The sequence below is a fragment of the Phyllopteryx taeniolatus genome, chromosome 7, assembly GCF_024500385.1.
Source record: "Phyllopteryx taeniolatus isolate TA_2022b chromosome 7, UOR_Ptae_1.2, whole genome shotgun sequence".
In the NCBI taxonomy this organism is placed as follows: domain Eukaryota; kingdom Metazoa; phylum Chordata; class Actinopteri; order Syngnathiformes; family Syngnathidae; genus Phyllopteryx; species Phyllopteryx taeniolatus.
Genome location: NC_084508.1, coordinates 15,351,109 through 15,363,919, shown reverse-complemented (window position 1 = coordinate 15,363,919; position 12,811 = coordinate 15,351,109). Strand labels below are relative to the sequence as shown.

Sequence of the window (12,811 nt, the reverse complement as noted above, 5' to 3'; positions counted from 1 at the left end):
TGTTCTCATGCTGTATGCACTAGATGTATAAAGCGATAATAATAATTTATGAACATCTTCTGCAGTGTCCCCTTTGCTGTATTGCAATTTACCTACTGCAGATTCAGTGCATTGCGCATTTATTTTCATATTCATATCGCGCATAATTTGCCATATCGCAGGATTTTGAGTGTATGCTGTAATTTGTTTGCCGTGGAAGAAAAAAACGCTTCCTCGTTTAAAACATTCAAACTTATATATATATATATATATATATATATATATATTTTTTTTTTTTTAAATCATTAAAACACATATTACAAGGAATCAGGTGCACAACACGACTGTGTATTATTGTATTTTTAAGAATTTAAAAGGTGTTTATGAGTATGGAAAGTGTTTGGTAGCGATTAATATCCGTGCGGGGAAGATTACGGTTCATGCAGCTTTCAAATATGTATGAATAAAGAAAAAGGTGGTCTCTACTTCCTGGATTTCATGTATTGCGGGGTGGTCCACAACCTGCCCTCCAGAATCAACGAAATATTACAGTACACTTCATTTCCCTTATCTTTAAATAAAGGGATTGTATGCATGAAGTGGCATTTTCTTCTGTACAATGCAAGTCATCTTATTTTCTTATACTCAAGCCAAATGCCAAAATAAATATGATCAATATACAGTAAGTGTGACATCAATACTAACCACCACAATCTTATTTTGAAGCAAAAAGAAAATAAATATGGATGTCAATAGGATGTTGCCATTGTCCTACTCACTCTTATTTCCTTATATGAATGCGGTTGGCGTCTTGATGCTGTGCACCACCATTAAGCTTGTTTTCTTATAGTTAAGCAATTAACGTGTCAGGCTACAGGTGGCACGAAACGCTTCACAGTTCGTATACTGTTCTTATAGTTGAGCAATAATACATTTAGGGATGTCAGTGAGCTAATGATGCTGCACAACACAATCGTATTCTAACCATTACTGCACGTGAAGCTGCACGCACGCTTATTTTCTTTTATTGAAGCAAAACATGGATGGAAAAGGGGATGTCGACACTGTGAGAAAATGTATTTTCCCCCAAAGTCGTGACAAGTAAAGATGCAGGTGGGAGCTTCATGCTTCGCTATTTGCAATCCATCTTATTTCCTTATAGATATGCAATAGTACTTACTATAGAGGGTAGAGGGAGGATACAATGATAACACAGCCCATAAAAAAAAAAAAAAAAAAAATCATATTCAACAACGATGATAAGTATACTCGGGATGTACCACACAAGATTATTTTCTTCACTAAATAATGGTATGGTATAGTATAGATTATGTATCATATGTATATGCTGTACTGTGCCATAGCATAGTATCAACGTTGTTTTCTTGTAGGTAAGCAGTAACCAATCATGACCGGGATGTTTGTGCTTCCCACTACACATTTCATTTTATTCATGCATTTTAACCGATACGTAGAATTTAGGTGGAATGCTGATGCTGCACTGCACTAGATTAACAATAATATTTAAAAAGTCATGTTTCAGGTTTGCTTGCGTGATGGGGGGTGTGGGGGGAGAAAGCAACAATACGCTTAGTAATATCGTGCGGTGACGCGTTGACGTCATCACTTGGACGCGCGAGTGAGGAACAGGTCCGACGAGACGACGACATGCACGCGGCTGTCTCACACTGACGCAACTCGTCGTCTCCTCCACGATCGGGACTGCACGCGAGCGGCGTCCAAAGAGATCTACTTCCAATCGACGTCACGTCGGAGAAGAGAGGCACTGCCCTTAAATGTCACTCAAATATTATTTCTTTTAAAATGTTCGAAAAATCATTGGCACGCAAAAATGACCTTTTCTATTAAACAAACAATTGTAAATATCAAATGAAACACTACATCTTATCGGCAAAAATATCTCATTTTGTAGCGACAGTACATAGCTCTAAAGAATTCATATTCAAGATTTGTTTTTTAAATAAATTAAAATATTGGCGGTCAAAATGATGGAAAATCGTGTTTTATACTTCAAAACAGTCATAACAGCAATAAGTTGAATATTATAAAATGCAGCAACAATATGATATAGACAGAAATATCTAGTTAGCGAAATAAATACCCCCCAAAAAGAGAATTCAAATCAAATTGTTATTCAAATATTATTTTCGATATTTTGACCACTTGAAATATTGGCACTCAAAAATCATTGGCACGCAAAAATTATCTTTTTTATTAAAACAAATTTAAATATCAAATGAAACAACACCATATCTTATAGGCAAACATATCTAGTTATGTAGCTACAGCACATACCGCTAAATAATTAATATTCAAGATTCTTTTAATAAATTAAAATATTGGTGGTCAAAATGATGACATTTTTTTTATACTTAAAAAAAACAGTCATAATAGTAATAAGTTGAATATAAAATGTAGCAACAATATCATATAGACAAAAATATCTCATTACCAAAATAAATACCCTCAAAAAAGAGAATTAAAATCTAATTGTTCTTCAAATATTATTTTTGATATGTTGATCACTTGAAATATTGGCAATCAAAATTACACAAACCATCATAAAATAGTTTGAATAATAACAATAATAACAAAGCAGCAACAATAGACAAATATCTATATACATCCAAAAAGTTGAAATGAAATATTAAGACATTTTTTTATTATTTCAAATATTATTGTCAATCAAAAATGATGCAAACAAAATAAAAATTAAAAAAAGAAAAAAGAAGAAGAAGAAGCGTCATTTGTCCAATTCAGCCAAACGCAACACAACCAAAAGTGTTAAACATTCGTTTTATTATAAGACTATATCTATTTAAAAAAAGAAAAAAGTACGGACGTTACTATGAAGAACTGTTGTTAATGCCAATATAAATGTGAAAATAGACCAGGTTCATCAAATAATAATAAATAATAATACAATTAATTCAAGCGATTCCAGTTTTCAAAATACCAATGCAAAGATTGTACAAAAAATAAAAGAATTTTTTAAAAAATGCTCGTTTTTGCTATATACAAGCAATGCACCGAAACACACGCGGGTTTTTTTTTTTGTGTTTGTTTTTGTTTTTAAAGATCTAATATAGAGTAGGATATGAACCGAGTTGTGATGTGAAAAAGAAACAAACAGCATGAGTACAGTGTGAGCAGGAAGCAGTAATTCACAGCGAGGGCGACTCCTTTGCCATCGCCGTTGACCCGCCACCTCTAATTAGAGCTCATCTTTCACTTTATTGACATCTGCACGCGCGCACGCACTCGCAGGCTGCACAAGACGCCATCGTTATCCCCCAAAAGAGGCAAATCCGTGACGACATTCACAACACTCCACCGTGTAAAACGTGTCGCATTTGCTGGTGCATTTGCGACAATGAACAAAACATACCTCATCTGTGCTCTTCCTCCTCCTCATCTTTCGCGCCTGCACGAAGGAAAGCTTGCGTGCTGCAGGTTGAGAAAAAAAAAAAAAAAAAAAAAAAAAGTCCTCCAGACCTGTTTTGCCTTGGTCACGACACACCGGGGGGAAGTCAGTCAGTCAGGAGAGCAGCAAGAAGAACCGGAGAGAGGAAGAGCTGCAGAGAGGCAGCAGGAAAAAAAAAAAAAAAAAAAAAAAAAATTAAATTGCACTTGGGGGGCAAATTGTATTAGGGGATAGTTATTGTCTCCTGACAGCTCCTGTCCATTTGGGTAATTAGTCGCCCAGATTGGTCCAACTGTCACAACTGATATTTTGCCCATTCCCAGATTGAACATGACTTTACAGTGTGTGAGTGTGTGTGTGTGCGCGCGCGTGTGTGTGTGTGTGCACGCGGACCAGGCGTTAATAGGCTCATTGCACTTTAATATCAGCAAAGTTCAACCAACTTGTCAACCACTCACAAGCAGTTTACTCATCACCTGAACACTGCAGGCTTTGATTTTATTACACGTAAAAAACACTGACAGGCTAATTACGTTATTATTATTATTAGCTTGTACAAGTGCAAGTGTAATTACCTTTGTAGCATGATTATTATTAGGGTTATTGTTGATGATGATAATGATGATTATTAGTAAAATGAGTAGTAGTGGTGCTGGTAGTAGAAATAGTATGTATTATTGTTTTTTTTAATTCTTAGTTATTTCAAATGGTAGATATCACGTAGTAATAGTCATACAATATTTAATAGCAATAGTCGTATGTATTATTATTAAGTGTTTTTTTTTTTTTTTTTAGCTCAAGTGTAGTAGTAGCAGTACTTGTTCTACTAATAATAGTGGTAGAAGTAGCAATAGTGATACGTACAGTATTATTACTGGTGACTATTCATTAGTTATTTCAAACTGTAACTATCAAGTGCAGTCATAGTAGTTGTACTCGTAGTTATAGTAGTTGTAGGAGTAGTGATATTTATTACTAGTTATTATTATTAGTTTTTCTCTTCACCAGTTATTTCAATTTGTTATTTATCAAGTCTAAGTGAAAAATTATCCGTGCAGCAGCCAACAATTGTTATTATTTGGATGTAATCTGATGAAAATATAGAATAAGAATACTTATTCCACATTGTAAATATCAAATATATTTAAGTTGATTTTTAATGTGATTTTCCCCTGCAGCCACAACACACCACATAATACAAATCAATTATACTTCATATACTGAATATTGATACTACATTAATATTCAAATTTTCTATATACATTATATTTTAGGAGGCTTTTTTTGTATGAGCCCCAGTGGATGGTGGCAATGGAATGAATGATGTGCTCGTTTGGCTTCTTTTCACTGTAAGTATACACAACAGAAATGAATTGCATTTGCCTAATAGTCATCATACTTCACACCTGTGTCAATGCTTTCCTCAAGAAAATGCAACTCGAACTTTGAACTTCTAGTCAAAAATATACAGAGGTTTTTTTTATATGATTGTATCTTTTATTTGTATTTGTATTTTTATTTTGCTGGAACTGGGGAGGGCCTTCATCAACATGTAGGGAGTTATGAACAGTTCCAAATACCAGTCAGTGTTAGCACAAAAGCTGCATACTTCTGCTAGAAAGCAAAAAAAATAATCTTTTGGGTGTAATCTGAGGCATTTTAAATGGTGGCAGGTGTGTGCTGACTCCCACTGAACATGAGTTTGAATGTGATTGGTTCATTCTGAACGTAGCCACATCCCAGTTCGAAGGGGGTCTGCACACTTTTGCAAACCCTTTATTTTAGTTGTTCATTTTTCACTTCTCTTCACGATAGGTTCACGATAGGTCAATTGAGATTGACGACAGGTTACATAGGTCACATTAATGTTGAAAAAAACTTTTGAAAAGATTTATCTTGGTCTCGTTTTTTTTTCTATCGCAATAACCTGGCAATTGAACAGGGGTGTGTAGACTTTTATACCCACTATACATGAGAGGGACAAAATATGATGCAAGTCAAAGGTGAGAGTTGTCTCAGTTGTTGATTTCAGTACTCCAACAATTCCTCCCATATCAGACAAGATCATATCAGACTCATTTGTACCTTTTCCAGACCCAAGTCAAGCCTGTTTGTTCCCCAAGCTGTGAAGCACAAAGGTTCAAACGCGATAATTTTGAGGGTACCGCCCGAGTGTGCCAGATCACGGCGGTAAAATGAGTGTCGTCCAACATGTTGCGGTGAGACAGGAAGTGTAAGTGAGGGCGGTTGCGTGTACGAGGGCACTAAAACGAGATGGATGCGACCCGTGTTGACTCCTGCTTTTAAAAGGCTGAATATTGAAACCGAGGGGGGCCCGGGCTTATATTTGGATGTGATATATACTAATACAATATATTAACCTCCTTTTCTTCATAATGTATTCAGCCACCACCCCCCATCTTCTTCCTCCTCCTCCCCCTCCACTCTGCCCACAGCGGGAAGCTTTATAGTATTATTAAAGTCAGAAAGAGAGATGACAGAAAAATGCTTCAAGGTTCCCTCCTGCATCCTAATATCAATGGCAACCGGGTAATAAACACGGAGGCAGGGCTCATGGCGCTGAGGAGCCACTATAAAACCTTACATCTTCGAATTTATGGAAGACAACAACAGGCCAGCAAGGTGACGTTTTTACCCTTCAGTGTGTACTCGCGGGGATTATTTGCTTTTGCTATGTAAAGAAAACTTCGGGGAACTTTTTCCAGCATGAGTGAACCGCTGACAGCGCTTCAACATAATGAATTTTTCCTTGTAAGGAAACTTGGTGGACTACTGGTTAGCACATCTGACTCACAGTCAACAGGTCATGGGTTTGAATCTTGAATCTTTCGTGGGTGGCGTTTACATGTTCAACCCGCGCTTGCGTGGGTTTTCTTCGGGTACATCGGCTTCCTCCCAGTTTCCAAAGATACAGTTTGTATATTAGGGTCATTGAAGTCTCTAAACCAGTGGTTCTCAACTGTTGTCACACTGGGACCTGATTTCCTTTTGCTGCCAAGTTGCGACTTGGGCTGGGATAAAGTTCAAATAACTCGGCTAAGTCGACTACAAAAATAGGTCCAAACTCAATTTCTGCAATTGAAGTTCCGCCGGCACCAAAAAAAAAAAAAAAAAAGTTCCACCCTCAACCATGTTTAGTGTTGCTGAAATCCAGGTTTCACACGGACATTTATTGCAGACGGACGCAGTGTTGGGCCAATGATAAACTTTGCCAAAAACGACAAAGGAGCGTTTAGTTTTTACGACACTGTTAGACGAATAATGTACAATTATAAGTATGAAAGAGCTGAATTGTTGTTAGAGTTTTTTGACCTAAAAGGGTAATTGCTCGCTTGCTAATGCTAATCATGATTGCTAACCGTTTAGCATTTAGCATTCCGCTGTCTCAAATTCTGTACACCAAATTTATACCATACACTCAGTATCAACATATGCAGTTTAAAGATTGAAGTCCATCCCTCATAAATGAGAATAAAATGCATGTTAGTATTGCAAAAAAAATAAATATATATATATTAGTGATTGAGGGCGGGGGGTGGCGATTATTATTGATTTATTCGATCTATAATGAATAGGAGAATCGATTCTAAAAAGATTCGATAGTGACAGCCCTAGTTGGCGACCCAACCCAAATGGGTCCGCAAACCACTTTAGGGTCCCGACTCCCCAGTTGAGAATCACTGCTCCAAACATTGTTTGTGCGAAAGAGAGTGTGAATAGTTGTCAATATGTCAAGCATTTCACAGTGCACCCCGTCTCTCGCCCAAAATGAGCTGGGATAGATTCTAGTTCACTCACAAGTCCTTGTGATGACAAGTGCTTTAAAAAAAACAGACAGATGAATTCTTCTAGTTGTAGTGTGTTGGATAATGTGGTAGAGTGTGAATGAGGCTGTACCATGTGTACCACTCTGGGGTCGGGGGTTGTCCGTTTCATTAATACAAAATAATAATGAATTTATTCATGCTTGCCATATCATTATGTGAGCGTGGCCTGCTACTAGCACCAAGACCAGCAACGAGATGCCTACCTTTTCCACTGAAGACTATCACAAACGCTTCAGAAATGGCGGTACTGGAGATGAAAATGCTCCGCCTTGACGTGTATGTGGAGGTAAATGGACTGTCAGGGAATGAAAGCACCTTACTGATGTCTCAAAGCAGTGGACAGGAGCAGGCTAACAAACAGCCAGTTAGCGCCACAAAGAGGGCGGGTGCGACCTGCGGAAACGGCAGTGGATCAGCCAGAAGCCATGCCCGGAATTCACTGGAAGAAAACCCTTGGTCCAAGCAAAACCCAGGTGACCTTTAACTAAAAGGCATAGTGAATAAGACTGAGTTCCTCACGACTGCACATGAGCGAAACAAAACAAATCCTCGCTTTAGATTTAAACGGGGCGTCCTCACAGTGAACCGCACCCCCTCAGACTTGGCAGAGGCGCCGAGAAATAACAGCGCACGGCTGCCAGCGTCGTGGTCATTAGGAATCATTAGTTTGCAGCTCAATGAGGCTCGAGTGGGCAGCGGGCGGCGGACGCAGGTAACGTTTAAACAGATTAACAGATTCACTCGCGTGGGACAAAAGTGCTTAAAGACAACTCTGACAGATCGTGAGAAAAGCTTTGGGAATGACCTTTGGCATTGGACTCCACAGCCACTCATTCAGTTTTATGCCATGCACCACAATTTTAAAATTGGCAAATTTATGGACGACCAAAGAAGCCGTACAAAGCGTTCGAGCCGCACGAGGCTTCACGGGCGCTTCAATTAATCAGCCTGCGGCTCACATGGACGATTTCAGCAGCCAGAGCCCTCACGCTGCTCACACCCAAGAAGTGGATGAGCAGATGAGAGTGTTTGTGTTTTCACTGGGAGCATGAAGAGAGTCCAATCCAATGTTCCAGGAAACACAAAGCTCAAGATCACAAGCGTCCCCCTCCGATGAGTCCGTCGTAATCCCGACATCGGACCGTCCATCCATTTATCCCTCGCACTCTTTCATCCAGCTCGACCCCTCTCCTCTCCCCAGAGGGGGCTCCGGTGGAGTCCACCTCCAAGTGTGTGTGAGGGGAAGAAGGCCCGTGAAAGCCGATTGCGTTTTAATAAAGTTTATTATCTGCGGGGAGCTAATCCTCAAGGGTAATCTCTCCCCCAAAAGGAAAGCTGGATTACTCACTTGCTTTAATCCCAATGAAATTGTTAGGATTTAGCCTGTGCTGCACAGCAGATGGCAACAGGCTTTTTCTTCAACCTTGTGATGATTTAACCCCCCTCACCTCCCACCACTCCCTCATTTCAACATTTAACACGCTGCTGCTTCTTGCATCACAGCCGCAAAATAACAACAACAAGCATGACAAATTCTGGCCGCACTTTTTAATGTCACAGACAATACAGATGTTTAACCTCTCGTCACATTCCAAATGAGCTGGCCAGAAAAAAAAAGGATGGGGGGGGGGGGGGGGTAAAAAAAAAAAAAAGTGATCCTCCTTTCCAAAATCAACGCGTACGTTTTCGATGAGAACGTTAGTCACTTCTTGATGAACGCAGCATCTGTCTTGACGACTCAGCACTGTGATGCGTGTAACCCGGGAGCTGTGAGACAAGTGGCTCATGGCCTCAGCTGTTTATGATTCAAGTGTAACAGTATGACATACTTTTTAGTTATGGAATTAAACAAAATAATAATAATAATAAAAATAATAATCTCCCGTTGACTGGATGTCAATTTTCTAATTGAAGAACAGCGGTGAGGATTTAGGATTCAAACAAAAACACACACTGGACACTTCGTTAGGTACACTGGCACAATCTGAGGAGTTCCTCTCATGAGAGGAGAGTTTACAAACTTAAAAAGGGGAATTTTGATATAGTTAGCATTATGCGTCTCATTACTGCTTTAGTGTGCTGTGAGAGATCATCAGGTGTGCTGCGGGGATTATACACTTTTACTTAACTGGTCGAATACTTTTTTTATTGACCCATTGTCCATTTATCTATGCCAGCGGCAGTAGTGACAGGCAGAACAATGACTTGCTTGTTCACGAGATGGCAGAAGGTACAATCAACCTGTATATTCACCTGTTGCCATAAACACAACAGAATAATAGCTTTGTGCTCAACTAAAGGCTCAGATTTCATACTGAGGACGTAAATATGAGAGTAAATTGAGATATTTTTTCAGTATACAGTGAATCCCTGCATATTCACGGTTTGGCATTTGCAAATTCACATATTTACGTGGATTTAGGCTCCAGCACGCCCGCGACCCTAGTGAGGAGAAGCGGCTCCGAAAATGGATGGATGGATGTGCCTTGGCTAAATAAGGGATGGGAAACTGTATTAGATTGTACTGTTGTACCTAATGCTGTGGCTGTTGAGCCTCTAACATACAAAGTGAAACTCATAGTGGGAGTCTTCCGCCAAAAACCTGAAATAAAATGCTTCCAAAACTAAGAAGAATTGGAAAAAATAAGTAAAATCACAGTAGAGAAGTTAGTTGTAGTCGTTCCATTGACTGCAAATGTATTCAAATGTCCTTCATGGCAGAATCAAAAAAAGGTTATCCTTCACTCACACCAGTTCCACTGATGAAAATAAACATCCATATGCACAAAGCTTCCACAATAGGGCGTTTGCTGAAATGTTCTCAAACCAGTGGACGGCACCACAAGCACCTTAAAGCACGGAACCAGACCAGCAGGGAAGTGGTGTGTGTGGTCTCCAGTAGGAAGCAGTTAAGTGGGCCGGGCTAATCTGGACACATCTCCTTACGCTTGCCTGTGATGTGGCCAGACCACACTTTGGATCAGGGCAGTGATACTTTGACCCGCCGCAGACGGAGGCGGGTTTTGAAGAAGATGTACATGGCGAGCAGGCACATGGAGGACAGGACGTAGAGGATGACGCACAGACTGACGTCCGCTTTGGAGAAGCCCACGCTCAGCAAGGACATCCAGCTGCCTCTCTTGCCCGAGCCGGCGTCCCTGCCGAAGCGGGCCGACAGTTCTCGCTTCTGCACACGCATCGCCTCGTCGGAACCGAAGTCCGGCTCTGGTCCCGCCACGCCGAGCCCGAAGACGGGCCCGGAGTCTCGCTCCTCCCGGTTCCTCTGCAGGGTGCGTTGTTTGACTCGGCTGGAGGTAGCCACCTGCACGGCTTTGGCCTTGTAGCGCTGGTTGACAAACGAGTCCAGGTCCACGATGTCCTCCTGCACGTCTCGCATCTTCATCCCTACGATGCTCGGCCTCCTGACGTTCTCCCGCTTGGTTTCCGCTCGGGCCCAGGGTGTCGGTTCAAAGGTCTTGCCTTCCATCTGGGCCGCTGGTGCCGCTCCTCCATCGCTCACACCTTCCTCCTCTTCATCTGCCAACGCTTCCTCCTCCTCCTCCTCCTCCTCTTCCACTTGTGTTGGAGGAGGAAGATTGGGAGGGCTCACGACCTCTCTGGCTTCTCTTTCAATACGCTTCTGAGCCTCTAAAATTTGCTGCAGGCTGACACGTTTAACCTTCTGCTTGGCCAGAACCTCACTTTCGTCTTCCAGGTAGTCTGATGGGCAAACAAGAAACAGGTGTATGACAATTTGGGTTTGTACGGGTTTATACATTGAAACCTCTGGAGGTCAAATTTGCAAATGCTTGAATCGATGCAACTTAAATCTGGTTTGTTCAAAGGCGCTTTACATTAGCGATAGACCAATCATCAGCCAGGCTGATATTTGGCTTTTTGACACATATTGGCATTGGCCTTTTTTTTTTTTTTTTTTTTTTTTTTTTAAATATAATTTTATTTATTTATTTTTCCAAATCTGACAGCCGACAAGAATCAATTTAAAAACTGTGTAAACTTCAGGGAACCATTCATTCAATTCAATTTTCACGTAACTTTATAAGCGATGCTGCTGACCCTGGGAACTCCCTGCACTTTATGCTTTTGTTTCAACTTAAAGCAAAGGTAAGTGAAAGATTAACATTTCGTTTACCTTGAAATTTTGGAACACTATTTGCTGTAGAAAACTTTAGGGAGCTATGTATCTAAGTTTTCATTGATGTAACTTTATAAGTCATGCACTTGAGCTCGGGAGCTTCCTACACATCTTGTTAGAATTTTTAAACAAAGATGTATATTGTCTAACAACAAAAACCTTTAACATGTTGTAAATATGAAAAGCTGTTTCATAGACATATGCTTAAAGGCATTTAAAGTAAGTGTTACATTTGTATTCTTCAAAATTTTAACATCAGTATTTTCCCTTTTATTACAAATGAATATTGGCTCCAAATATCAGTTATCAGCCTCCTTGACTACTAATAATCGGTAACAGCCCTGAAAAAAAAATATCGGTCTGGTTCTACTTCACACAGCTCTAAACTTTTGTGTAGTGTCTCTCTATAGGTGCCTCGGGAGGGCATGTCCCCTGGGGGTGGTCACAGTTAAGTTGCGTTGTTGCCTGGCGTGGCTGGTAAACGACTGTCCTTCGTACCAACCGGTCGTTCATCTGCCTGGTGGCAGAACAGCTCGTTTAGCGGCCACTCTTCAACTCGAGATATGAACAGCCTTCTGGGAGACGCGACTTGTTCGTAAGTAGGGTACACTTGTTTATTCATCAACCGCACTTGAAAAAGATCGTCTATCGTGTTAAGACAAGACAAGGAAGACAGCGGAGCTGATACTGCACCTGTGAGGATCCGCTCGGCAGAGTAGTAGTTCTGAAGGAAGGGCAGAACCTGCTCGTTGTTCCACCTGTGGTCCCCGTTGCCCTTCACTGTGTGACAAGCTGTACACAGGTCAGGTGGTGGCCATTGGATCTTTGGGAAGTTGGGGTCCTCGCTCAAAGCACCTGGAAGGAAAAAGCATATTTCATAAAAGAAAACCGGATTTGTGTCCTTAATAATTGTGCCAAAGTTCTTATTATGAAGACACCATCCAACAATCACAAGGTCACACAAAGTTCCTGCACGCTGTTGTGTTGGCATCTTTGATTTGAGGACACGAGTCCTTTGAGGACTGGATGCAATCTGTGTTGAAGCCATTTCATCTTGTCACAGCCTCCATAAATCTTTGTGCCAATATATGCATATGTGCACGTAGGTCTTTTAAGAGTGTGTATGTAAATCACATGTCTGTGTTTGTGTGCATGTAATCTATGGATTGATATTGTGGTGTGTGTGTGTGTCTAATAATGATCAATGGGCTTCAGGGATGTCCCAGTGGGAGTGGTGGTGAGATAATAGATGTGACTGAAGTGGACAGCTTCCCCACTCCTGTGTGCACACGCACGCACGCACGCACACACGCGCGCGCGCACACACACACACACACGAGCCTCGTTGTGAGGCAGCAGACCACCTGTCTGGTCCCTTCGCAG

General features: G+C 40.7%; 1 protein-coding gene across 1 annotated transcript in view; it reads right to left on the bottom strand.

The window, feature by feature from the left end:
- Positions 1-9,939: 9,939 nt before the first annotated feature.
- The window catches only part of qsox1 (quiescin Q6 sulfhydryl oxidase 1), a 45,695-nt gene continuing 42,823 nt past the window's right edge, over positions 9,940-12,811 (bottom strand). The window contains exons 12-13 of the mRNA XM_061778988.1: positions 12,122-12,283; positions 9,940-10,992 (exon numbers count right to left, since the gene is read on the bottom strand). Of these exons, the coding sequence (XP_061634972.1) occupies positions 10,253-10,992; positions 12,122-12,283 (902 nt within the window). The 3' untranslated portion in view covers positions 9,940-10,252. The remainder of the gene's footprint in view (positions 10,993-12,121; positions 12,284-12,811) is intronic.